Genomic DNA, 27,035 nt, shown 5'->3' with positions numbered 1-27,035 from the left:
CATTTATATCATTTAGTTAAAGGTAAGCTACGTACACCATTTTTTAATGGAATTATTTTTTAAAAATTAGTTAATGACCAAGGTTAAATAATATGTGCATTATATTTTGTAGGTTCCAAGTACTGAACTTGGTCAAACATTTTTATATATATATAAAACATGAAGTGAAGCAAGTAGGGCGTTTGAATGGTCCTTACTCCTTCAAGATTCCAAAGGTCAGGCGGACGAAAATAGTCAATCCGGTGGTGCCATTTTCAATTATTTAAAAATGGGTAATCATGATTTTAGAGAAATAAACACAGCATTCAAATATATGTATATAACTTTTAAACCTTTTAAAATGAATATATGTGATGTCCTACGTTGGTTGGGATGAAAACAAAACACCGGGTACCGGGTGTGGAAACGTTTCGCCAGCAGACAAGTTTTAAAGTCTTAAGGAAAAGTCTGAAAAGAAAAATCCAAAGAGGGCAACATAATATCTATATCTAAAGTGAATGAGATTGAAAGTGAAATTTGTAATCTTTGACAAGTGAGTGAGGAAGAGAGATATTTGTATAAATCTCCCTATGAGAGAGGTATAAAGATTAGCCTTTAATCCTTCAATCTAGTCAATGATTTATATAGGTTAATGAAACTTCGATAGAATGTAGTAACTCATGTGTGTGTTTATTAATAACAATTTGATGTTTCAGTTTCCATAAAACTGGAAAAAGAGAAAAGAAAACAAGTGCTTCCAGAAAAAGAGAACAGCCAAACAGAGCACATGCATTCATCAGGTGGACAAACACCAAAAAGTGGAGGGCAACAAGAGGCAAAGACAAAGAAAAGGAAGGAGAAAGAAAGGTACCACATCTCCAGTATTGGTTGCACCGTCTATTTTTCAAGTTTTGCAACCACAGCCACTCATCCAATTATCTTTAAACTTATCTTCTTCTCTATCACACAGTTTCTTTGCCACTACATATATATTGTGTTCCTATCAAACAGAATTAATGGGATGAGCTCACTTCATTGTTTTTTTCTGTTCCTCAAACAGCCAAGATTGTTCAAAATCTTGAGGCTTAACAAATGATCTGGGTTTCAAATCAAAACCCCTTTTCAGTTGTTGTATGTATATATTAATCTAAAAGATTCAAAGAGAGTGGAGGCAGATCCACTCCCTCCCCACCAAAACCAAAGAGATTCTTTCTACCTAGTGCATTTGTTTTTCACGTTTAGACACTGATAGCCCAACCATTAATATAATGGCCACTTTCTGTCCAAAACGCAAAAAAAGCATCCAACTTTTTTGTAATCACAGGTCAAACAATTGATTCCCATGCCCCTGCTCCTCCCCCAACCTCGCAGAAGCTTCATATACTCCAAAAGATTCAAAAGACACAATCAGATTTCCCACAGAACAAGCTCCACTAAAGGTTAAAGCATTAGAGCCTACATCATTATCAGAGAAGGGCATTGTGGTAAAATGCATGTGTAACATGGGCCATATGCATAGTATAGCAGACATGTGTTACCTTGAATGTAGTGAGTTTATGCCAATAATTAAAAAGACAGTTTCATCAACTTGGAAGAGAAAGGTTTGGTAGTTGAAGAAGGAAAAATCCCCCACATGGGTAGGTAGGCGGAAAAGTTTTCCACATGGTGTTATGATGTAAGGTTTGGGTCATATACAAATATTTAATAAATTCTTCAGTCGTAACAGATCACACAAGCATGATACCTCTGGATTTCACTTTCAGAACCTAATTGGCAAGTGGCCATTAAAATATAGCCAAAACCTCGAAGCTCTGATCTGATTTCCTTTGCTGTTGATTTTTATGGGTTTGCAGCCCAGCAGTTAACCTAAATGAAATATCATTACGTGTATGTGTCTGACTGAAAGGTATGCTAGATGGCAAGACATTCAGGAAAGGAAAGACAGGCTTTCTAACAAACCTGTTTATTTCTACCCTTGTTTTTTTCCCTTTTCCTTGCCCGTTGATGTTGGTTGTCTGTGGTTTTGAATGTTAAGAATGTGTATAAAAGAACAAAAATATTTTAGCCTAAGACTTCAGCATTTTGAATTTAGTATTAAGAGGTAGTTGAACATGGAATAATGTAGAAATTTCATGTAAAGGGTCAAATCAACATCTTTAGAAAAAGTACATGTTGATGCTAACCTGGAGAATGACTCAGTTTTGCTGATTTGGATCTGTGGTTTAATGGCTTCAACAGATAATAAGCTGAAGCATATTGCATGACGATTGGGCTCCCTACTTCCATTCTAAACGTTCTGACTTTGTTTTACCTGGAAAATACTTCCAATTGAGATATAAAAAGAGAGAAGTACCTTAAGTTCATTTGGAGAAAAGAATGATGTTATATTTAGAAATTTAGCACAAGCATTGAACTGGCGTTGGATTATACGTGTTCGTGGACAAATCAACTCCAACCAAAAAAAAAAACAAATCTCCAACTGATCTTGTGCTCACTAAAATGTAAAAACAATGAAGACAAAAGGCAGTCCCAGATCTTGAAGACATCGAATCATCAATCATCACCGCAACTTTCATTGTCTATAGTTCTGTGTCACAAAATCGTTTCATCATTTCAGAGACCATCCTCCGGGCAAAAGGAATATAGCTCAAAGTATACCTGGAACATAATAAACCGAGGAAGTCATGGCCGAATCTAGTTTCGATTCAAGATAGGTCTCGCAAGATATAATTGAACACATTTTCATCCAGTGGGAAAGTTTTCATCCTCTAGTTTTAAATGAAATTTGAATCGAATGGAGGAATGCCAATGATAAAGGTAAACGTACCATATGAGTGCACATATCTCACTTATCATTGCAATCACTGTCAAGATCTTATTGTGGATCTGAAAAATGAATAGCAAGGAAACTCATTTAAAAAACTAAATATGAGGCATTAACTGTTTGCAGAATTCCATCCCAGGCCGATACATGCTTTATTTGCTAAAGAAAAACAATGCTAGAACTGTATTTGGAAACCTTGTGGAACAGATGAAGAGGGACCTAATTGGAAACGCCATTAGTACTGTGTTCCACAGATAAATTGAAGAGTGTTCATTGAATATCTCAATGCCTTAGTAATTTAAGTCTGTTTTCCCTTCTAATGTCATATAGTCAGAATCGTTACGTACCCCGAGAGCACATATAAGAGATAGAACAACACATCCCAGGTAAATAGCTGTCGCATAAATACGGACAGAATCAAACATCAGTCTTATTTGTTGCCCAGGTCCAAAGAGGAAAGCTGTGCTGCCAAATAAGATGCAATTTAGAATATCAACACCTCAATGAAAAGGAACAACATATTGAAAGTACATTAAAAGTTTCCCCCCTCGATTATCTTCCTTTTGTTTGTACACAAATAAGCTTCTTCTTGAAAGAATATGAGATCGAAGATAACAAGAAGTATTAGATGCAAGCCAGAATGCCGTGGAAGTGAACAAAAGTGCGCCTCCAAATAATAATTCTTAATTGCCGACACATGTAGAATGTAACAACAATTTAATTGGTTGTACCTTCCGACGGCTAAAACATTGCCAAATGTAAATAGGACAGCAAATTTGAGTGGCTTAGCAAAAACAAGCAATGACTGCAGAAAGAAGAAAATGTAGCAAACGCATCAAATGTCTCACTTAATAAACACGATTTCAGATAACGAGCAAAATAGAAGTCAACGAAGCTGGGCTATGTTCATCTAGAATCATAAAAATAGAAAAGAACGCGAGATTAAAAAAAAGTAAAAAATAAAAAATTCACTGATGAAGAAAAAAACTCCAGAATGTCAATCGCCTGCAATTTACTATATTGGTTTCTAACACTCTTAGATTTGACTAGTTTTGGTTGACTTAATAAAGGTTGAGCGAGAAGAAAAATTCCAGAATTTTCTAGAGACCAATAAGCTTTGTCAACTCCATCCCACAATCTAAGAGTGTCAATCGCCTGCAATTTACTATACTATTGAGAATTAGCTTTAACCCTCGAATTGTCCCATTGTTTACTGATTGTGATAATCCAATAATGAACAAAATTATCGTTTGTGACTCCTGCATTCACTAGTACCCCAGGAGAATGCCTTCACTGCATTAACCCATATGGTTTTAGCTTTCTTCTCAATTCTGCAGCTCGATAACAATTGGATAATATCCTCTTTGAGTGACTTGTCAAGAACCTAGGTGCACTGCATTTTATTGAGATGAGATTCGCAACACAGCTTACAAAGGACAAACTAACTGGATTTTTAAATCATATATCTCCTATGAATCCCTCCCCTGAATTTATACCATCATGCCATAATGTCCACATAAAGAAGTTGACTTCTTTAGGGATTCTTTCCTTCTAGATTGCTGTAGACAACTCCTTTCTCAATACCCATTTCCGGATCAGTTATGTCCTTAGTGGTTGTCATGTTCAAAGAACATCCTCCCAAGCTTTACTTATTGTCATTTTCTATCTGGTGAAGCTACAAATACCTTAAAAATCTTGCCAACAGAGATGACTCCCCTACCCAGCGGACTCTATAGAATAAGGTTCTCCTTCAATTTGCCACCTCAATGCCAGCTAATCCTCTATAAATCATCTCAGTTTTGTAATATTGGACCATGGACTTTGATAACAGTAGTCCCCAACGCTCCCTACTTATAAAACATCCTTGGTATTCTCCCTTATGTACTGGATAGAATCCCATTCCACGATTCATCAAAGTCAGAAAGCCGCCATATCCATTTGATATGATCCTTTTCTATATGGTGAAGCTATAAACAACCTTAAAAATCTTGCCAACAGAGATACTACTCTACCCAGTAGTCTCTCTAAAACAAGGTTTTCCTTAAATTTGCCAAATCAATGCTAGTGAATGCCTCAATAAATCATCTCAGTTTTGTAATATTAGACCATGGACTTTGATAGCAGTAGCACCCAATCCCCCTTACTTGTAAAACATCCACTTACTCTCCCATCGATTCATCAGAGTTGGTAAAAGTCGCCATATCCTTTTGATATTTATTGTCCTACTTTCTTCCTTAAACCCAATCAAGAGTCCCCCATTTTCGATTGGTAGAAACAATCTCCCAATTGACCTGGCGACTTAATTTTTCTTTAGTATTCCCTTCTTAAAGGAAATTCCTCAGCTTTCTATCCAAATTCAATCCCGGCTTCCTTCTTTGTTGTGTTTTCCAATTTATTCTGGAAGCCTCAAGGACCAACCGGTGGATAGTTAGATAATATAAATCCTATTAAATTCCAAAATAATAATGGAAATAAAGAAAACCTCCCGTTACCAATCCTACCCAGATCGTAACTTGAGGCTCAAATCTAAAATTGTCATCAAAGTTCCCCATATACAGAAGATGCATATCACATAAACACATATGAAATTGCATTAGATGTAGAGGTAGGTTAAATGTTCGTTCATACCAAAATCATGAAAACCACGCCCCCGATCAAGCAGCCTCCAAAACCGTAAAGTCTCTGATCAGCAAAAGACCAAAACAGTATGAAAACCGAACAAAAAGAAAAAAAACAAAAAGAAAAACTAGAGCAAAAGCCATAAGACTTTCCACAAGCGGAGCTCTGTGGTGGTTGTTTGAAGTACCTGTACAGGAGTTAGGGAGCATAGATCTTCTGAATCTTCATCCAACAAGCTCTGACCACACTCTTCGTCGTCGACAAATACGTCTCGGCTGGAATTCCTCCACATTTTGGAAAAAAATCCAGAAATGGGTGACCTCACGTGGTCTTCAAAGGTGGGTGACGACGCCGGACCTCCCCTCTGAGGTGTAAATAGTTTGACTTGTGGGACGGCGATTGATCGTCGATAAACTAGACCCACTTGGCGCCACACAAATCACCCAATAAAAGCAAGTTATTGTAAAGGAAATTATTTTAAATGTGTTTTTAGTTATTATCATCCACACAAAATTATGAAAATGTGAAAGAATAATAATTTAAACTAAAATTATGAAAATGAACTAAATAATAACCCGAAGGGGACGTCGGAAGAATTTAAAGAAAGAGCCCCAGAATGAAACAGCGAAATCTGAAGGGGCCTTCTTTCGGAGGAATTATGTATAATACAAACTCCGATGCGAAGCTGCGCCTGCAAGCAACAGAAGTTGAAGCTGGAGCTGATAGCGAGGGAGTGAGGTGGGTGGGTTAACATGTTGTCTACGCTGCTAGAGGTGATCCGCGCGTCACACGAGAAGGTAGTGCGACTCGAGCGGCTTATAGTGAAGGAGCTCCAAAATGAGCCTGCTTCTGTGTGCAGAGCCACCTTCTTGCTGGTCCCCTTATGTTATCGTTGCTTTTTGTGCAGGTAGAGATTCATGAAGACAAGGATAGTGCCAGGAAAGATGAGATTGCGGCACTTGGAGGGCAAACAACTTCAGGAACCAACGTTTTTAGTGCATTTCATGATAGACTGAATCAGATGATCATGAGAACAATTCTCATGGTGAACCCTGTAATCTCTCATTAAGGAGTTATCAAGTGGCGACATATACTGATCTGCAACTCCAGGGATTGATGTAAGAATCTCATGTATTTCTCTACTAACTTCTATCTGAATTTCTCTCTACTGAATGCTAGTTGAATGAATACAGATTACAAAAAGCAGAAGCAAATTATACTCATCCTCACCTTGTAATGCTTTTTTAAAACCTAAAATTTTGAGGAATCATGTTCTATTCCCATGCAGTAACCATTAATGTGGATTGAAGAAGATTTGCTTGTTTACCAACCACTAGATATAAATTTAGGATGGATCTTTACAATGAATTTGGTTACAAAATTTGAGTCTAAAAAACAATCGTCATTTGTTATGGCTTTCATGCAGGCAAGATCTAGTAAATAAAAGTGCAGATCCATCTACAGATCGAAGAATCAGGAGCCTGGAGTCCACATATGTCCCACAGATAAACTTCGACAAATCGAACAATGCCGGTGGAACTTGTGTCCGGACTTCCCGAGTTACATTTCTGGCAGCATCTATGTCTTCGCTCAGCGGAATGTCGAGACTCATTGTCAAATCAATGTCGCCTGAAATGAGCTTCACTGCTGGGAGGCTGGATGGAAGCTCCTCAAAAGGAATCACCTTCCTCCATCTCGTACTGGACAACTTCTGAGCCAGCACATGCTCTGCATTGGATTCACCAAAAGAAGGCTGACCAAGGGCAACAGTGTTTTCTTCCTTCAGGTACAGTCTTCTTCCAGCTTGTATTCTGGAGGAAGAGTTAATTACTAGTTTACCGTTGATGCCGATTTTATTGTGGGACCAGTTACGACCTCTCATGACTGTGAAGTTAATGTCTGAGGTCAATGAAAGGCGATTGTTTAGCTTAGAGTCTCTAGCAACTGTCAAGCACACATCTCCGATAAGAACTCTAGCGGGAGGTTGACGAAGGGTGAGCCCGATGTGCCTCCCAGTTGAGTATAAGAAACGCCACTTTCCTGGAATTAACTCCTGCCAATGCTGTATAGAGAAAGTCCAACATAAGCAGTTAGATGCTTACTCCTTGAACATAGACATAACAGGGGTCATTTTACAGCATATAGTTTGCAGCCCATATGGGATATGTGAACCGAAGATATCAACACAAGTTGCAGTTTTCAGGCAAGGTGATGCGTGTAAATATGTTCATATGCAGATGTTAACATAGATCACCTTTGGTTTTGAATGAGGAGTCAGCATCTCCATCAACTCAATGAAGTGGGAAAGCTTTCTTCGCTTAATCATAGAAAATAAGGAAAAAGAAACACTAGTTAGCAACCTTGTAAAATTCAAAATGTTCTTAGAGAGAGAGAGAGAGAGAGAGAGAGAGATAAAACAGGAAGATGATGAAGAGATCTATTATGCACAAACCTGAGGTAGGCTGTAAATATATTCCTCCGTAATTCGGACTGCAGTTGAACCAAGGCCCCATCTAATAATTTCCATTGATGGAGCTATCCGCCATCTCGGTCCACACAGGAACGGATGCCTGAGAGCCTCTAAGCAGCTGCAGGAAGGTTCAGTTATTTATTTATTTCGAAAAAGAAACAAACTTCCCATTGAAAAGCTAAAGGTTACACAGAAGAAGAGTTCCAAATGATGACCCGAAGCCATTATCTATCCTTAGTTACAACAAAGCCCTTACCATCTCCTAATGTATAACTTCCTAAATCCCAACTAGTTACCTTATTCTTTTAGAAGGTTTGTTTGCAAGTAACAAGGACAGAAGGTTCCATCCTGCGCCCCAATTTCTATCAAGTATCTGCACGATAAATGAATCAAAGATCTGCGCATACATTGTGGAGAAGTGATTGCATGAAATTTATAAAATAGATATTTACTTGAAATCCGACATTTCCAGATGATAGTCTATGGTTGAGGACTCGTAACAAATATTCACGCAAGCATGAAGGATCGTGGCCCTATATTTCCACATCAAGTAAACATGGTTACATAATTGAAATAAAACACAAGTACTAAATGTTAAAAGTTCGTCCAGTGGCAGATCTTGCCAATGCAGATTCCTGTGGAAAAGAGGTTCTGGAGTGAAAAAGAAATGCAATTATTCAGATGTTATACCTTTGAGAAAAACAATTTAAACTTTGTGAATATCAATGGGTCCATGAGTTCCTGAAAAACCATCTTTGCCATCATGAACCCCACACATCTACACCGTAAGTGGAAAAAATATCAAGAAGACTACCAAGAAGTTCTAACAGGAAAACAGAGTCTAAACAGTAATTCCTTTCTCCAACAATACCTCATGTCAAATGCAATCATCATCTGCCGTCGATCCAAGTCATTTACGGTAGTGTTATCATTCTCAGCATTTTCATGGAAGTAGGCTGCATTTCCCAAAATTCCAACCTGATAAAAGAAATCCAGGATGAATATAAGATGTGAAGGACAGTAATCTGTTGGTTCATTTCTTGAACATCAAGTTAGTACATTAATAGACGTAACTGTTTCATATAACGTTTATTCGTTATCATTTCTTGATTAAGTAAACTAAAGCACATGCACAATTTTTACTGACTACGCAAGAGTAACCAAATCTAAATCACAAACCATACGCGCTTAGAACGTCTATTCACAACTTTAATCAGAAAGGACATCATGCCTTACATATTTCAGGAGCTGTAGACTAGTGTAGATACATTCAATTTAATTCATCAATCATCTAGCTCAGTAAAAAGTAATAAAGTATTATCCTCGATGTTGCCAGTTAATACCAATGATAGGCCTTATCAGGCTTCGGACTATGGATGTCTGATTTATAAATAAGAGATTACTACCACGGTCACAAATAGAAATGATATAAATGGAAGAGAATTAGCCTATTCTACTTGGTATCATACAGAAGAAAGTGTACTTACTTTGACATGTCTATCAACTGGGCTTATGTGAACATTTTCCAACCTCAATTCAGTATGTGCAAGCCCATGGCTGTGCAAGTAATTAACCTGGGGCAAATACAAGGAAGGCATCAAGAACTAGTGTCACTCTCAGTTTTATGGATACCCAACATTCTATAATTCACCTACTCCAATCAAGAGATCCCTCATCAATACTCGTATGAGCCGTGAGTGGCGTGAAACTGCAGGTCCTCCAGTGGTAGTATCACCAACCTTTCTGACAGACTCTTCATCCAGTGCAAGAGTAGCTTCCAGTGTTGGAAGCCAATCTGACTGTTGAAGCCAATGCCTTAAAGAAAAACTACCATGATGCTACAATTGAAAGCAGAAAGTCTGCATTAACATTACTATCCAAAAATTTCACATGAACAGAACCATCTAAAAAAAAAAAAAACAAAAAGAACTGGAAGAAGTCATATAAAGCAATAAAATCTAATAAACAAAGGTCGGTAGTTCCAAACTCTTGGCAGAAAGAGTGCGTAAATCCTACATTTAGTTCTAGCTGGTACAAAAAATATGTTCATGACACTAGTCGTTCATGAAAGTTGGGTTGATAGGGTTGCTAAAGGTGATAGTTTCATAGGAAACTTTAGAATGGCAAAAAAGTTGAATGCTACAACCAATTTGAAGTAAACAAAAATGTATCCATAAACTTTAAGAAGACCAAGTATTGGAGGCACAAGAATCCATGTAATCTAACAACTATGCACACCTACCCCATGGACCAGAGTAAATGAGGAGTGGCCGTTGCTCATAAGTGAAGATATGTAACCATGAACTTGCATTGAATAGGAGTGATACATCAGTCTGCGACGAGCCAGTTTCTTTAATACCTAACCACATTATTATGAAACAGAGTCAAGTACAATATCTTATTATTCGTTTGTAAGTCTTTTTACAAGAAAATATGGATAAGAGACAAACTTCTATAGCTCTTTTTCCTCTACGCTGAGCCTGGGTAGTCTTGAGCCTTCGAAGCACGACCTTTGTGTTGTATAAAGGGCTACAGTAAAAGAATCCTAGTGATTAAGACTTGAATTATTTGAAGAATATGAGGTAATAAAACAGAAGTAACTAACCTAAGGCGATTCTTCACAAGTGCTTCAAAAACTATTTCATCCGCCTACCACAGTATTGCACACATGTCAACAAATTGTAAGAGAAAGAGAATAGTGACATCATTAAAAAGGAAAAAAAATTTCATACCCGACCTCCAAGGCCTGTGCTGACACAATCGAGAATCTTGAAATCAGACATCTTGAATCTGATGACATGTTCCAATTCCTCCTCCATGGATACCGATAGAGGACCCGGAGCATTGCGCTTTGATTCTGACACAGAAGCATCTTTTCGCATAGATGAACACGGTAATTTTGAACATCGCGCCCAGTTTGAACTGGGATTTTTCCCCACAAATTGCACTTGAAGAGGCCCAATCAGTGTAGTCGACAGATTATCCTTAAAACAAACACCCATCGCCCTTTCAAAAATTGGGTTCGGAGCCTTTCCATGAAGTGACCCCATAGATCACAGCTTCAGCCACTGACAAAGAAAATCCAATTGAGTAAGTCCCGACCTTCAGAATACATAATCACAGTTCTGAAAATGGGATTAAGAAAATTCCCGCCATTAATCAGACGGTGGGAAGACGAAGCCCAATTACGCACAAATATAGCAATCAAAGTTGTCTCATCTTGTTTCCCATCGTGCCAGACAGGCCATATGAGACGGAAAAGGGAACATTGAGATTGCTTAACTCTTCGGCAACATAAATAACAAGACATATACAACTTTCAGTTTCAGCAAAAAAGGAAGAATGCATTCATCTGAAGCTATTGAAGCCGATCGCTATAAGGAGAGATTCCAACTTCAGGCGACCGAATCAGTTCAAATTAAAGTAATTAGAAACAAAATTCATGCAGAACATCAAAACAACTCTAGAAATACACATTTCCGACTCCAATATACAAGAACGAGCAGTCTGAGCAGAGAGTAAGAGAAGTGGTGGACTTACGGAAATGGAGCGAGATGGATGTGAAGATTCGGGAAGGAAACATCGAAAAATTATATAGAAGAAGAAGAGCGTGAAAGTTGCGTGGAAGGAAGAGTTGAAAACGTTGCTCCATGAGCTTTCCTCGCTCTCAAATATCTGAATCTCTTGTTTGTTTGTCAGACTTTCTCTGCCCATCTTTTTTAACGGTGATCCATTCTTTTTCTGATCACTCCCGCTCTGATGTTTACGCGTCACCACTACTTTGGAATTTATTTTCTCTATTTTATCGCTCCCTTCCGGCTTCATGTACAATTGTCTCTACTGGATCCCTATCGTTACTTTCTTCATTATCTTCATATTTCCTAATATTTTATTTCAAGTTAAAATACAAATTTAATGAAGACTTTCCAGAAAAAAAAAATTCTCTATAAACATCCTTTTATTAAAAATATATTTACATAGTATATTTATTTTTTTCGTGAATTTTAAACCAATTACTATTCTAAAGATCGATGATTTGATCTTCCATTTCTATGTAACATATTCGCGGAGATAACCTTTTTTTTTTTTTTTGTAGATAATTTTGAAACCGAAAAAGAGAATTGTGGAAACAAGAAAGTAGAACACCATGGGTCAACATTGAAGTAACTATTAAGTAACTATTAAAATTTACATGAATGAATGCCCTAAACCAGAACAGAACCCAGCTGATCAATGTGTAGCCTACCCTTTGTTAAGGTCTTAGGTTTTGAAATAAAACAAAACAGAAGAGTGTGCGTATGAGAACAAACTGAACAACTTTCCTTTTTCCTGTTGGCTGCAGAGAGTGAGTTAGCATCTTTGAGGAGAAACAATGAATGTGATGTGTGTTAAGGTATCCATCCTAATGGCCTAATTCATGAACTTTCGACACTTTCGAGCTTTACATAAACAGGGGACCTTGAATTCATCGGGTTCGTCGGGATCGAACAAATAATCGTACCTGTCCAATCCAAACAACACTTTGATTTAGAATCAATCATACTCTATCCAAGAGCGAGCATGTGCACGTGTGCATGTATATGTGTGCGAGAGAGATAGAGACGTTAGCTCTTCGCCAGCGGGGACATTAGCCTTGGCAATGAGCACAATCCGACTTTCTTCGTTGCCCACACTCATGATCCTTGCATAGCAGTTGGGCACACACTGCACAAAGAATTTAGGACACACACACACATGAAACCAAGCATTAACCGCCTTATAACAAAAGTTAATTAAGCTAGACTGCAACAACTTACTGAATGGTTGATCAAGCGTGCTATATTTCCTTTGTCGGTGGCATCGACAACTACTTCTTCGCTGATCTTAAAAAGCTGTCAGAAATATCACGAGTCGACAACAGTATAAGTTGATGTACTGTCATCAAATTAATGTACAAATACTTGGGGGCGTTTGAATCACAATTTTGTGTAGTAACCTACATTTGTGAGTCTTCAGATTATGTAAAACTGGATAGAACACTTTACATACAAACTTAGGTTTGTGTAATTTATATTTAGTTTGTAAACTCTGGGTAGAGCTTGAAAGGAAGAGTCAACATAAACATACATAGCAGTCTTTTCCTGCCAATCTGTACCGTGCCTCTCTTAGATCGGCAACAGTGCGCCTCACCTGTTCCCCACGATATTCAAGAACCTGCAAAAATTTTAAAAACAAATGGTGAACCTCAGTCCAAACATGCATTAAATAGGACTGTTATCATGATTTTTCGGTGGGAGATGGGAGATTCGAACCTCTTGATTGGAGCATATGTCTTAACTAGTTAAGCTAAAAGTTTTTCATATATCTTTCACCTATCTATTAGTTCTTACAATATGATCTCATTGAGCATGCCAATTCACCTCATAAGGAACACATCCTAACCAGAGAAAAATTCACAAAACAGTACATGGGCATAATCTCATTTAGCATCTTATTTATATGGCTCTATACCATTTCTCCTTCTTGAATGTTTCTACGTGCAAAAAGCCCCCATCCATGTATACCGGATCTACCAAAGCATACCCGATCGTTCTCTGTTCTCTGGAATCACACACCCATATGAGAAAGAAAGTCAGATATCAAACAAGGATACTTTCATTTGTGGAGAGTGAGAAGGAAATTACCTGTAAGTGGTACAATCGATCCCGAAACGAGGAAAAGATCTTTGGTTCCTCTACCATCGGTAACTGTAATGCAACAAGAGTAAATATCATCTTGTTCTAAGCGGAAGAAGGGGGTCGAAGAACTTCAGCATATACTTAAAATGAGGATGAACTTTACGCTGAATGTATTAAGGCTTTGTAATTCTTGTAAGGGATGATGGCATGGCCCCATCACTTTGTGTATAACGGCTTCCTCGACCGTCCTCTAGTAACAAGAAGAGTATAAAGAGCCAATGTCAGTAACTAGAGCAATCTAACAGCAAAGCAGATATGCAGAACATGGAGTACCTTACCTTCTTCACGCTAGTTGATCTTTTATAAACCTGACACCTTGCAGCAGAAAATGGCTGAAGCTCAGAAGTTTCAGATACTTGTTCTATTTCCTTTGTATTAGATGAAATTAATCTTGAACCACCTCTCTTTTTATTCTGAAGAAGGCTTTTAGTAGAAAATACCCCAAGAGAAGTCTGTATGATAAGAACAGTATCCGGATTGGGAGCCCTAACCCATGGTGAAATGATGAAAAATTACACAAGACGTGATCAGAAACCAAGCTTCATGTAGAAACAACAACATCTTTTTCCTACAATCCCAAATAAGAAAGCAATACCTATGATAAGCACAATAAGATACCATTTTTGTGATTTGTCTACCATTTTTCTCCAGGCAGTGCAACTGCAAAAGCACAAGCAATTTGTTGGATTGGACATTCAGTCTTGCTAAAACATTACATGTGAAAAGGCTAACACTTATGACGTTATGGATTCGAGGAAGGGGGGCGGGGGATTATTGTTTGGAATGGACATCTATCAGGATTGTTTCAAATATTCGTCCAATTTACAAAACAATAGGAGAAACAATTTATAACTTCAAGTACCAACCACAGCACAGATTCCAAAATAGGCGAAACAGTATAGAGGTAGGTAACGATCAGCGCTGAAGCTCGGTCATATGAAGATTGAAAGGTAACATACCATCAATTTACAGGTTACAGAAAAACAAGTGGCAGGACAATGACGAGTACCTCCATGCAATAGCCTGCTCTTGATGCACACATAGCATGGTAGTAAGTAGAGCACTTGCAGCATTGCATGCATGAACCGTGAATTTGCTTACAGATAACACAAATCTGGAATTCATGAAGACGAGTATTTAGTGAAGATTAGGAGAAGTAAAGGAAAAAGGGAAATCTTAGCAGGAACCTCTGCAAAGCACAATTGAAAAACTATAGACATCGAACCTTTACAAAAGAATTTGACGGGATGCACAAGATACCAAGAGCAGGTTCCATTTTCTCATCACTGGCAAACGAGACTTCGGGTCGAAACCAAGCACAGGTAACATGGACCCATAATGTGTCGACATCAGTGGGCTTCAACGCACCCCCTATAGTATAAAAATTATCAGCTACAGGGCAATGATTTAATACTGGAAATAAAAATGTACATGATTTGTGCAGGCAGTTAAAAAATCTAATACAAAACTAGTTTGATCCACAAAATGTAGAAAACAAAACCTTTTACTGGACAAAGGCAACATTCCCGCTTAACATCAGGAGTTTCACACACTTTACAGACCCAAGATGTCAAATCCCGAACATTTCTAGCTCCATAGCATTCTTGATGAACTGCTATCTGACATCTGATACATAAGTTCCCACCAAAGCATCATTGATAATATATTTACAGAAACAGATTTGTTTTGAACAAAGAGATCTAAGAAAACAAGTTATTTCAGTCGGCTGTCTGGCCTCAAGGGGAAGTATGGGGCTTTTGACCTGAATTATATTGCATTTGAAAACAAGTGATGAGAAAAATAGTCATTTTTTACAATACCTGTTGCATATAATAATCTTATTGTAGTCCCAATCTTCAACCCATCTACAAACGGCACATCTCTCTGTTGTCCACTTTGCATAAACAGGTTCATATTTCTCTGAGACAGCAAGAACGGTGAAGTTAGTTTGGGTTATCAATACTTGGTAGGCTACTGTAGCACTACACAAACTATTTTACCCAACAAAGAATATTACATCTCAAAAAGAGGGGCAAATGAAAATTCAGGTATACCCTGCAGAAAAGCGAGCAGCTTTTGCCTTCGCTCATTCGTGGAAGACCGTTTAGGGTGCTTGACAGAAACAACACTTGCATGGTACTCAGCTACTTGCAGCATCTGCAGGGTCAAGTAATATAGCATTCGTTTTAATCTATGAAACAAGATTATTTAGAACTAAAAATGAAAGCACAATGCACCTACTGGTGAATAAAACTAAGCTTGGACAGAATGAAAATTCATTGCAACATACCTGACCTCGTGTGAATTAGAAGGATCAAGTATTACTTATTGTACAGGTATGAATCTGTTAACTAAAAGATTATGGTGCCCTGAAAGTCATAGGAGGGGCCAAAGCAATATGCATGAGTGAAATGAAGATCACACTTACCCATTGTTCTAGGGGCAGCATGGAACCTTTTACCCTCACACTCATCTTCCAATTCCTTGACTTCGATCCAGTATGTCGTTCCCACTCAATAAGTGCTTGTTTCTCCGTCCCACAAGACCCACATTTGCACACAACTCTGCAAAGAAACAGAAAAGGTGAACTTGCATCATGTGAGTAATAATCAATACCACCTCGAGTTCCTTAACACCTCCTCCCCAAAGAAGGAAAAAAAGGGACTAGAGTGAGTCATAAGCTTACAGGTGAAGGCTCGGAAAATAAACGCCTTCCACATCATTGCAGAGCACAGTAACTTTGTTAGAACGAATCATTCCATCATTACTTGTCTTCCCTCTGTGAGAAAAACTAACAATCATCAGAAGCAGAACCTCCCAACTTCAGTATTGCAGAATTAACACAAAACCAAAAGGTTGAACCAAGTAATAATCATAACCAAAGATATTTTATGAAAGAAGATTAAGAGAAAATAAAAGCTACGTTGAGTTACTTGATATTGGGTCGTGATTTCTCTGAGTCGGATAGTTCAAAATCAAATTTTGCTTTGCATGTAGGGCAGAAGTAATCTGTACTTCCCAGATCCTGAAAGAACCAAATTACTTAGTTGTGGGAAGATCAGAGAGAGAGAGAGAGAGTGATAGAAAGGAACAAACCTTGAAGAGGTTGCCTGAAATTTTGTCACACTCTGCGTGCACCCATACTTTACAGCCATCACAACGCACCTATCACACAGAAGGTTTGGATGATAAATTAGACTGTCTTCATCTTGAAGTATATAATAAAACTCAAATCCACAGTTTGGCAGCATGTTCACGCACCCAACTACCGCTATCCGAATGATTCCAAATCTTCTTGCAAATGCCGCAATAATGCTTTGAATTCATTAACTGCGAAAATGTAAAATTCACTTTTAGCACAGAGAACCGCAAGGTATAAGCTTGAATTTAACGGCAAATTGCTGATAGAAAGTTCAAGTCGAAACAAACTCTTCCTACGAACCCTTGTGCATGATTTACATAAAAATTGAGTTCCAGGAGGTGAAGCTTTCATTTTCTTCACCAATTTTATAGCAAGTGTTTGGCCACATCCCTCACAATGCCGTCCATCTTTCTTCTTTGCATACACTTCCTGTGTAGAGTAATTAACTTGTTGAAGTACAACCATAGGGGAGCAAGCAAACTCAATTATTCAATGACCAAAGGAGAAGAAGGTTCAAATTTCTTAAACTAATAGCACACAAAGTATAAGCAACAAGTCTTATATGTGTGTGTACCTTAATGCAACAAGTCCGGTTAGGAGGAGAGTGGCAGTGAGGATCCTGGTTAGAAGCAGTAGCTTCCTGAGTCCCTCGAAAAAGAAATTCATGAGCAATCATATTCCCAGCTGCCATATTAATATCTGCAATCAATTTCTCTGTAAACCCACGTTCTGCCAAAAATGCTTCCTCCATTGCAATCTGGAACTCCTTGGGTTTGCATCTATCCAGTTCTGGCTGTCCTTGGAACCTTGTAAATGAAAACTTTGGCTGAGCACCCATGCATAAATGGAAACGTTGTAACAATAATTGAAGAGTGGAGCTATACCTGTCTATAAAATCCATAAATGGAAAAATCATCTCCCGCCTCACCCATGCATAATCCTGCTCATGATCATTCAAATTTCACACATTCTTCCATAAACAGAAACAAAAAAAAGAAAAAAGAAACTTCTACTTGTTAGGCATACATACCCTTTGATTTTCGGCCCCCGAATATCCAAAGAACATAATGCAAGCTGCATCTGCAACACAAGCCCTCAAAACTAGTTCAGGTGCCTGAGTTATGGGATCAATGACAATGGCAGGCCAAAAGGGTTCCTTCCTCCCTGCCTTTGCCCAAACAATATCACCTGAATAGAAGTCTTCAGGTCCATATAAACCATCCTTCGGTTTAGTTTCCTTTGGACTTCCATCAACTGGGAACTTCTCATCTTTAACAACAGTCTCGTGTAGGGAGGTTAGTGAACTGCGAGAGCTGGAATACTTCCTAAAGTCGAAATTCTTGAACTCCATACCCGCCGGTTCATCCTCCTCCTCTTCGCACAATGCCGGACACTTGACGAACTTGAAACCCAATTTTTCAGGGTTGTGTGTTTTCTTGGGAGTCCCATTACAAATTTTAGGAGTCTTGAAACTGGATTTATCCTTCTTACATTTGAATTCCTCATCGAGACTGTGATCGCGCATGCTAGTCTTGCTGTCTTTCCTCCAATTCTCAATAACAGAATCGTTAAACCGAGAAGGAAGTACCTGAACCCGTCCTCTCGAAGTCCTCACAAGCGGCGGTCGCGGGGCCTCGGCCGGCCTTTTTTTAGCTTCTCTTGCTAATGATTCCCTGCTAGTCGACTTGGGCTCCATTTTCATGGTGGAACAAGACATCTGGGTACTCCAAGACGCTGTAATTCCCTTGTTTTTGGGGCCGAGAATGTCGTGAAGCTTCAGAGGGATTATTCCAGCCGCAACCTCGCCAAGAAGATTGAGTGGGTAATAACCGTTAAGCTTTCTCTTCTTCCTCGCCGCGAAGCTATCGTCGACTTGACCGACCGAGTCGGCGAGTTTGCACCTTTTCAGATTCGGCATTTGGGATTTCAGATTGCGTTTGATTATCATTTTGTGTGAATGATAAGCGAATTTCACTTCATGAATCTCCAACCCCTTAATGGCAATTGATGTTTACATCTGTAATAGGAGGCCGACTCGTGAAAGTCGCATAAAACCCTCTTTTCCTCAAATTCGGCGGAGAACAGAGCAATGGAAACAATTGAACAGTGAAAGAACAGTCGAAAATGGCGGGTTGGGGAAGGAAAACCAAAATCAAAGAAGGGAAATTGGTTTGTCCGTAAAGAGAAAAAGAAACGAAATAATCGAATTCCCAGAGCCTGAATGAATGGGGATCTGTTCGACGAAACTCCCCTTTCTCTCTCTCTATAACTGGGTCAGAACACAGAGCAGAGAGAGAGAGAGAGAGAGACGGGGGGATAATATTTAATAACAAAAACTTCCCAAATACCATTCTAATTCTAAATAAATTATACTCTGTTTCCTTTTGTGTTCTCAAATAATCCTTCCTACTGAGAAAAACAAAGAGGGCTGGTGACGAACACAATCTATATGAGGAGAGAGAGAGAGAGAGAGAGAGCAACAATGATAGAAAGAGAAAGAGGAGTCGGCGGCGTTGGATTGTGAATAATGTGATTCATTTTATGTGTTTTGTTGCAAATTTCGCAATATGCACCAAAGGGGTCTCTCCCCTGCCTGCCTCCAAGCATTTGCCTTTCTTTTTCTTTTGTCTACTCCAAAGCCACCAAAATGCTTTCCTTTTCTTCAATTCTCTATAATTTTTGAACCAACCATCCATTTCTTTTTGTTTTGAGGCAGAGTGAGAAGGGAAAGAGAGAGAGAGCTATGGTGCTTACCAACTTCATATAATCTCAAAAGAAACACCGAGTGAATGAGCCAAATTTTTCTCAAGTTCGTTACTTTCCTAGTTTCATGGATTGAATGAATTGTGGGTCAGTTTCAAAATCCTTTTGAAGGGCTTGGTTTGAGAATGTTCCTCCAATAATTTAAGAACTTGCCATAGCAGATAGACGCAGGAAGTTCGTGGTCTGTGCAAGTCAATGGGTTGGTGAAATGGCGTGTTGTGTGTTTGATGCTGGCATTTGGCAATAGGGGGACGGATACTCTGGATTCAAGAGATGGAAATAAGAATTTCCCACCATTTTCTTGGAGGGGTATTTTGGTACTTTTGGTGTTCATGAACCCACCCCCCTTGAAAGAGTTGACCCATGAAATGAAAGAATATTTGTTCCTCTCTCTCTCTCTCTCTCTCTCTCTCTCTCTCTCTCTCTCTCTCTCCGCCTGTTTTTCAAAGATCATAATTTGGTAAAAGAGTTGGAAGCACGGAGGTTAAATTTCTTAGTTTCGGACATGCAGACAGACTCAGAGAATGAAACTCAAGGAGGTTAAATTTGTGTTGTTTTCTTGGAATTCCAGAGACCCTTCGACAAAGGACATTAGCGGTCATCTCTGTATTCGAGTTCATGAAGTGGAGGAAGATCTTGTCACTCCTACCATTAAGTCTCTGTCTCTCAATCCTGCTTGAATCTCATCTTGAATCTCACCTCTCGAAAGATTCCTGCTATGAAACTAAAGAAGAAGACTAGAGGGAACCAGATGGCTCTGTTCATGTCTAATCTTATGCTGCTCTCTGGTAAAATGATGCAGAAAATAAGTCATTTCAAGAAAGATTGGATGAATTTGTGAGACTCTAGTGCCCAGTCAATGAATTCAGTCACTTGGCATTTAGGCTAAAGCCCATTCTACCAGTCAGCACCACGCCCATCTCACAAAGTTAATAAACAAAGTAGAAGAACTTTTATTTCCTATTTTATTCAAGGGATACAGTATGTACAAATCTAGCCAACCATTGTAGTCTGTTGAAGATACTAACACAAATCATAGACGACAAAACACCTTTATTTCCCAGGCTTCTGCTAAGCTCTCCCACCCACTCATCACAACTACCTTTTCATTCCTAGATTACTTTTTTACTTTCATTTCTTCATAGGACAAGCATTGAGATTGTACTTTCATTTCTTCATAGGACAAGCATTGAGATTGAGCTACTGCCTTTAACTTCAGATTCGTCGGTCTTCGCAAACCGTCCGCGTATCCTAGGTTGACTGTCTGCAAGAGCCTTCCTGCAAGCATACTGAAAACCAGAGCATACAATGAATTTTGAAGAATTCACAAAGTTCAGAACTGTATGAGCCAAAATATGTGGAGTGCATGCAAAAACAAGCATAGTGGGAGTGCTTCACAGGGTTGTTGTTTACCTTGATCTTTCTCCCAAAATTCCTCTTTGTCCTCTTTGTCCTGTATCGGGAAAGCTTTTCTAGGCGTTCCTCACTGGTGCAATTGCTGAACACAGGGCGGTGGAGGGGGGAATGGATCATGCCTATCTTGTCACTGCCGAGTGTCTGCCAAACAAATCCAAATATTAAGCATCTACCATTGTTGTATATGAAGTTTCCTTATGCACGCAACAAATGGATTGTTTAAGGAGAAGATGAGTGAAAATCAGATTACAAGATGCATAGACCTAACCTTAATATCTCCTTCACTAAATGCCCTCCTCATACCGTAAACAGAACTGAAGTCCATGTCTGGGAAATCTATAAAACACGGTTTGATGGTAGGTCCTTGCACCAAATCCATCGAGTTCAAGCACCCCAAGCTGGAACTTTTCTGGATTGAGGCATCAGGGAATGACTTGTTTTCTGGAATTTGATTGTCTTCTGGGTTCAGAACTGGGATTTCAATGTTCAGGACATCAGGCAGTGGTCTTTCTAGAGCTGCTTTCTCCAAAAGATCCTTTTCACACTCATAGTAGACCTCATTTAAGAGCTGGTCATTTTGAAGCGATTGGAAGTCTGCAACTTCTAGTCCTTCTGGAGAGATGACTTCTTCAGCACAAGATATCATTGAAATGGCTGCCATCACAGGATCAAGACCCATGAAGGTTTCTTCAACAAATGGTTGTGGTTGTGGGGCTTCAAAGAGATCTCCTTCACCACCCATATCATATTCACAGATGGTGGATATCTGCATTATATTTTAAACACGTTCATAAATTTAAGCTATGACGATGCAATCAAAAAGCTATCAAGAAATCCACAGAATTCAAACCACAGGACGAATGGATAACAGAATATGAGGCTTAGTAAGTGTAAATCGATCAAATTTGGGGCTGATTTAGTTTTATTCCGTTTGAAGCATTTTCACAAACAGCAGGAGTGCAAATGCGGTTAGAAAGTAAGATCCCAGCAAGTAGTTTAGACAACAGAATGGAACAGAAAATGGAAGAATGACTGTGTAGAACACGAAACCCAAGAGTGAAAAAGAAGAGTTTGAAGGCCATTATGTTCCTTTTCTATTTATACCCATATTTGTTTTTTGACATCCAGCATGTAAAGCAGAAGCATCACATAGGCATTACAAAATGTTGTTGACGAAAGCAAAAAGTGAGAAAAAGAATTCCCTTATCGCCGTTCCCTTCACATTCATTCCACTCATGCACCATTTTGCACTTCACAAAACATGTCTCACAAAGATTTCCCCCACCTTCTTTCCTACTAACCAAATTAACACAAGTTTGCCATGAAACCTAGTTTTCAATAAAAAGCAGAGCAGAACTAATATCCATGGAAAAGTGCAAAATGAACAACACCCAATACCCAAAACTGAAAAATCTTAGCAAATCAGCTTAAAAAAATGAATCAAACCAGGCGCAAAGAAAATGCAGAGCATACAACCGAGAAAGAGCAATAAGCAAGAACAGAGAGATGGAGGAAAGTAGTAGTAGTACCATTGGAGAAGAACATGGCTGCTGGGTTTTGCAAAACTCCTCGAGCTGTTGGACCTGAGAGAAGTTCTGGAAGTGAGGAAAGAAAACCCCGTTATCCGCGAACATTTTTGGTTGCACAATGAAACCGGAATCGAAGAAACTCGCTTCAAATGTTTTTTCAGAAGAGAAACAGAGCAGCCAGAAAAAGGTATAAAGAGAAGGAATGAATCATGATTGGGTTTGTTTTGGAGGTGAGAAAGAGTGGAATTTATACTTGTATTTCAATGGAAGATGTCAATTTGGAGACTAAATTGATGATGATGATGATGTAATTGATGTTTCAACACAATACAATAAGGACAACAAATAAAAAAAAAACATAATTTCCATTATGCAAGTCCCCATTGCCCCTCATCATCTTAATTTTTTAATATTTCTTTTTTGCGAAATTTTGTTTTTTTCTTAATTGAATAAAGTAACTGAAATGATTCCCAATGCAAATATAGAAAAAACAATACAACATCTTGGGAGAGAGTTTATAATTCCAAATTTTGTATTTTCAATGCCATTTTTTGACGTATGTATAATTATTTTTCATTTTTTTGAAAAAGTCAGAATTCATGGTATATTTTATTAATGGTTAATAATGAAACGAGGACAAATAAATTTAATCATGAAAAAATATATATATACCATTCTAATATTTAGATTTTTTGAATTTTCGTGCTCATCAATTTAACTTAGATTTAATTATAATTTTGGTCTTTCGTCAATTCAGACTGCCATCGCCACTATTCATCGTCCATCACCACGGATGGCCTCCATCATCGCCATTAACGATGCTTTTCTTTTTCTTTCTCGTCTTCCTCTCTTCCCACATTTGAATTTTTGAAAAATAATAATACAGAAGAACTTTTGGACGTTTTATTAGTAATCGAAGAAAAAATTGATAGATAGACTAAGATGTTAGTAAATCCAAAATTAAAGGATTAAATTGCCATATTTAAAAATTAGTCCCAACATATATAAATATATAATTCTAAAAGTACTTGTATTTTTTGTGCATAGTTTGGATAATATGTGTTTTTAAACCCAAAAGAAAAAAATGGAAAATAAAATTCTTGGAATTAACTGAAGGTGAGTTGCGGACAACCAATAGAATATGGGTCCAATGGCAGTATATCCACGCGCTGTTGAGGCGCGTGGGCATTTCCCATCGTATTGTTTTTAGTCCCACTGTCTATTTTTAATTATGTGCTATATTTTTGGCAATTACCTTTTTTTTATTATTCACTTTTTACATATTATATTGTAATTTAAACTTAATTTCACCGTTATTCCCACCACCATTTGTTTTTCCCTTTAAACAATTAAGAATCACTTATAAAAAATAAACTCCATAGAAATAATTAAAAAAAAAAATGACTAAAAACATAATATAAGTTGGATAATTTAGTTAATCAACATCTTGTATTATGAGAAATATTATAAACAAGGAGGCAAATGATGTGAAAGAAGTCGATATGATTCCTCCCACTATTGGAAAACAAGTGTATTATTGGTGATGAAACCCAAATTATATAGATAACGCTTTCATGTTTGGAGGCCCACCATCGTACGTTGCAAATTAATACGACTTTTTTTTGAAGAAAATTAATTTGATACTAAAAAAGAGTTCATTGGATTCCTTAATTATATTAAAAATTTAAAAATTATTTTAGAGAAACAGGAAAGAAAAAGAAAAGAAAGAAGGCAGTGTTGATTTATTTTATAATAAAAATGAATATGAATGAAAGAGATAGACAAAATGCATAAGTTATTGATAGAGAATGTTTCTAGAAATAGAAAGTTTGGTATAGTATACCCATAATTAACATTTAATAGTTGTTGGGAATATCATTTCTTTCTTATTATAACCCATAAAACAATTTTTGTGTGTTTCCACATAAAAAAGAAACACCATGGATCATATATAATTGAGTAGTTTGGGTTACAAAATCCCATATTGTTCGAAGGGTTTATTATATAATTGTGTATGTATGTAAAAATTTTATAAAAAAAAAAAAAAAAAAAATGAAGTATAGGGAAAAAGAGATGAATAATTAAAAATTCTATGCTCCCAATTTGATATTCAAATTCTGTTTGGAAATGCCCAATTCATCCATATTTGTGCATTTTTGGATTTTCACGGTATGGGTTTCAGGTGTCCTTTCTTTTCTTTTCTTTTCTTTTCTTTTAATAAAATTCAAAATTCAAAATTTCTTCCTTATCTTCACTCATCTTCTAGTGGCTACGCTACTTTCCTTATTTCAATAGTAACAAGGAATAATCAACTATATATTCATTTAATTATTAGATTTTGTTTCATTATTTAAGAATTTGTTTACTTTAACTATAATAATTAAATTAAAAAATGATGGGAGGGAATAATATGTGAGATGGGGCTGTAAAGTAGGGGAAAAAAAAGGTGAAAAGGGCTGAATCCAAAATGCTTAATAAACAAGTAAGAGCAAGTGATTCCTCTGGTTTAACCCATTGAATTATATACCTTTTGAGGTCACCATTTCATGAGATTAACGACAGGATGGTAGGAACCAACAATTTTGCGACACATGGAAGGATTTATTAGATGAAGTTCGTAGGTAAGTTGAGTGTAAAAGGAGATGGGAGTTCAAACAAATGCGTTTGATTTCCACTTTGGAAACGCAAGGAGAGGTGCCACCAAACCATTGGATGGACAGGCCCGTCCAACAGCTTGCGAGAGGTCTAATCTAAGCTTGTTGAAAGAAACGGCACAAATAACAACAATAAGGCTTCCAGCCGGCGGAGAGGAATGGGGGCGAATGGTGTTGTATGGCGGGACAACATGACGCTATCCAACAATACGATACAACACAATACAAGCGCACCACTCACTCTACTAAACACCTCATTCCCCCTTCCCTCTAACCCTCACCCTCTGCTCCTATCACCATCCTCATACACCCTTTTACTTTCAACCATCCTCGCTTCCAATTAGACCTACGTGATATTATTTAGAACATTGTTTATGTTTATTAACGTACAAGTTTATATCTTGTATGTCATACGATTCTGCTTCAAAATCTATGCTTCCAACTCGGTTAAAAAAAAAAAAATATATCGAATGTTAATGTAATAACCCAAAAATATTATAAAATGTATTTTGGTGTGTATGTGTTGTGTGTTTAATAAATAAATAAATAAATAAATAAATAAATAAATAAATAAATAAATAAATAAATAAATAAATAAATAAATAAATAAATAAATAAATAAATAAATAAATAAATAAATAAAAAATCGACGGAAACGAAGCAGCTGCGTCAAGCAGCTGCTGTAAAGGAGATTGAGGGGCGGTGGACGCGTAGCTGGAGGCGTGAGAGGGACGAGTGGGTGATTAGGGGAGTTGGAAGCGTATTAGAGCCTGATTAGGCTTTAAAAAGAGAAGAAAAACGAGGTATGGAGATGGAGAGAAACCCAGAAAACAGAGGAAGAAATTTTTGAAGAATTCGAGTTTTGGTTGCTTAAAATTGGACATCAATCGAGGGTAAAGGAAGAGGGGTTGTTGCTGAGGAATCTTTTGAGGAAAGGATACGGCCCCGAGCTGAAGCGGACGGTAATTCGAAGGTAACGAAAAAACCCACATCACCGAACCTTTAAATCTCGATATCTTGAGTTATACTGCATAATAAGTTATGAGATAAGGCTGGTTAGAACCGTAGTTAGAAGATCTATAAAGTTGTAGAAGAAATCGGAATGAAATTCGAGCTGTAGAAATGGAATTTTTGCTTCGGGACATAACGGGTATTACAGGAAAAGATTGGGAAAAATTTCAGGGAGGAGAGGTTGAAGACGAGCGCGTGAAGGACACGCGAGGCGCGTGGGAAGGCTGCGAGTGGAGGTGCGACTGTGCGCGGATCGGCGCGTGAGGAAGCAAACCTCCGACCTTGCATTGGCGCGTGAGGGCGCGTGAGAAGGTATTTTGGCTCCCGGTTTGTCCCGTTCGACTCCTTTTGACCTGTCCTATCAAAATTGATCTATATTTATGTTGAAATTGATAAAATATAGGTCTAATAGGAAGGAATTGTGTTGAAGTACTATTAAACGTACATTCAAGGAGGAAAAAGGGGTTCGAAACCAAGTAAGTAGCGTATCGACCTTTGAACTCGTTCTTAACTTGTTTTACAACATGTGAGTATGTTGTTTACCTGATTAAGAGCTTAATAAGTTATGATGAACTTTGATGATATTTAGTGTTATCGTATATTGTGACTGCTTGCCTGTGATGTAAGCGTGATATAAATGATTTTCAGAATGTTCTACGTGTTGATCATGATATATGTATGGAAGCATGCAGTAATTGTGAGTCTGTTATGCATGTTAATGGAAAGGTTATGATTCTAGATATGCTTATTGGTGGTTGAGCTATGGCTTATTTACTGAGTATGATAGTCTACTAATTCCCGCGGAGTTCCTGGCCAACGCGCTGTGTGCTAAGTCAGGGAGCATGAGTACTCCTGACCGTTGGTATATGAGATAAACAGGCCGCCAGAGCAATTAGTAGACGGGCCGTATT

The 27,035-nt window shown here is 37.9% G+C and overlaps 4 protein-coding genes across 8 annotated transcripts; all 4 read right to left on the bottom strand.

Annotated features, from left to right (window-relative positions):
* Positions 1-2,313: 2,313 nt before the first annotated feature.
* LOC111430637 (vesicle transport protein SFT2B-like) lies at positions 2,314-6,349 on the bottom strand. Its single transcript, XM_023066964.1, has 7 exons — positions 5,998-6,349; positions 5,610-5,845; positions 5,432-5,485; positions 3,535-3,608; positions 3,151-3,268; positions 2,807-2,865; positions 2,314-2,637 (listed from the first exon to the last, which is right to left on the bottom strand). The coding sequence occupies exons 2-7, from the start codon at positions 5,712-5,714 to the stop codon at positions 2,559-2,561; spliced, it is 489 nt and encodes a 162-aa protein (XP_022922732.1). The 5' UTR covers positions 5,715-5,845; positions 5,998-6,349; the 3' UTR covers positions 2,314-2,558.
* A 387-nt stretch (positions 6,350-6,736) lies between these two features.
* Positions 6,737-11,736, bottom strand: LOC111430636 (probable plastid-lipid-associated protein 14, chloroplastic). Of its 3 annotated transcripts, none has more exons than XM_023066961.1 (14): positions 11,431-11,736; positions 10,625-10,959; positions 10,498-10,541; positions 10,343-10,421; positions 10,135-10,251; positions 9,548-9,730; positions 9,380-9,466; positions 8,764-8,870; positions 8,583-8,670; positions 8,345-8,425; positions 8,189-8,265; positions 7,875-8,010; positions 7,677-7,739; positions 6,737-7,484 (listed from the first exon to the last, which is right to left on the bottom strand). In XM_023066961.1, the coding sequence occupies exons 2-14, from the start codon at positions 10,940-10,942 to the stop codon at positions 6,825-6,827; spliced, it is 2,040 nt and encodes a 679-aa protein (XP_022922729.1). In that variant the 5' UTR covers positions 10,943-10,959; positions 11,431-11,736; the 3' UTR covers positions 6,737-6,824. The 3 variants fall into 3 exon arrangements, with proteins under 3 accessions (XP_022922729.1, XP_022922730.1, XP_022922731.1); XM_023066962.1 differs by lacking the exon at positions 11,431-11,736 and adding an exon at positions 11,086-11,242 and having other exon boundaries at positions 10,625-10,960; XM_023066963.1 differs by lacking the exon at positions 11,431-11,736 and having other exon boundaries at positions 10,630-10,893.
* Positions 11,737-11,969: 233 nt separating this feature from the next.
* On the bottom strand, positions 11,970-19,240 carry LOC111430811 (histone-lysine N-methyltransferase ATX4-like). Of its 2 annotated transcripts, XM_023067225.1 has the most exons (23): positions 17,782-19,237; positions 17,636-17,691; positions 17,326-17,557; positions 17,052-17,180; positions 16,871-16,939; positions 16,706-16,774; positions 16,543-16,634; positions 16,296-16,388; positions 16,038-16,173; positions 15,664-15,766; positions 15,430-15,529; positions 15,111-15,235; positions 14,835-14,980; positions 14,619-14,723; positions 14,205-14,269; positions 13,888-14,095; positions 13,713-13,799; positions 13,556-13,618; positions 13,383-13,472; positions 12,999-13,085; positions 12,689-12,763; positions 12,496-12,596; positions 11,970-12,393 (listed from the first exon to the last, which is right to left on the bottom strand). In XM_023067225.1, the coding sequence occupies exons 1-23, from the start codon at positions 18,697-18,699 to the stop codon at positions 12,303-12,305; spliced, it is 3,240 nt and encodes a 1,079-aa protein (XP_022922993.1). In that variant the 5' UTR covers positions 18,700-19,237; the 3' UTR covers positions 11,970-12,302. The 2 variants fall into 2 exon arrangements, 1 of the variants encoding a protein (XP_022922993.1); XR_002708387.1 differs by lacking the exons at positions 11,970-12,393; positions 12,496-12,596; positions 12,689-12,763; positions 12,999-13,085; positions 13,383-13,472 and having other exon boundaries at positions 13,883-14,095; positions 17,782-19,240.
* Positions 19,241-20,443: 1,203 nt separating this feature from the next.
* On the bottom strand, positions 20,444-22,737 carry LOC111430881. Of its 2 annotated transcripts, none has more exons than XM_023067350.1 (5): positions 22,460-22,737; positions 21,199-21,696; positions 20,928-21,071; positions 20,709-20,803; positions 20,444-20,672 (listed from the first exon to the last, which is right to left on the bottom strand). In XM_023067350.1, the coding sequence occupies exons 1-5, from the start codon at positions 22,562-22,564 to the stop codon at positions 20,654-20,656; spliced, it is 861 nt and encodes a 286-aa protein (XP_022923118.1). In that variant the 5' UTR covers positions 22,565-22,737; the 3' UTR covers positions 20,444-20,653. The 2 variants fall into 2 exon arrangements, with proteins under 2 accessions (XP_022923118.1, XP_022923117.1); XM_023067349.1 differs by having other exon boundaries at positions 20,444-20,649; positions 20,686-20,803; positions 22,460-22,721.
* Between the last annotated feature and the right edge of the window lie 4,298 nt (positions 22,738-27,035).

The sequence above is a fragment of the Cucurbita moschata genome, unplaced genomic scaffold, assembly GCF_002738365.1.
Source record: "Cucurbita moschata cultivar Rifu unplaced genomic scaffold, Cmos_1.0 Cmo_Scf00034, whole genome shotgun sequence".
Taxonomy (NCBI): domain Eukaryota; kingdom Viridiplantae; phylum Streptophyta; class Magnoliopsida; order Cucurbitales; family Cucurbitaceae; genus Cucurbita; species Cucurbita moschata.
The sequence above is the reverse complement of the archived record's forward strand: the minus strand, read 5'-3'. Positions and strand labels throughout refer to the sequence as shown.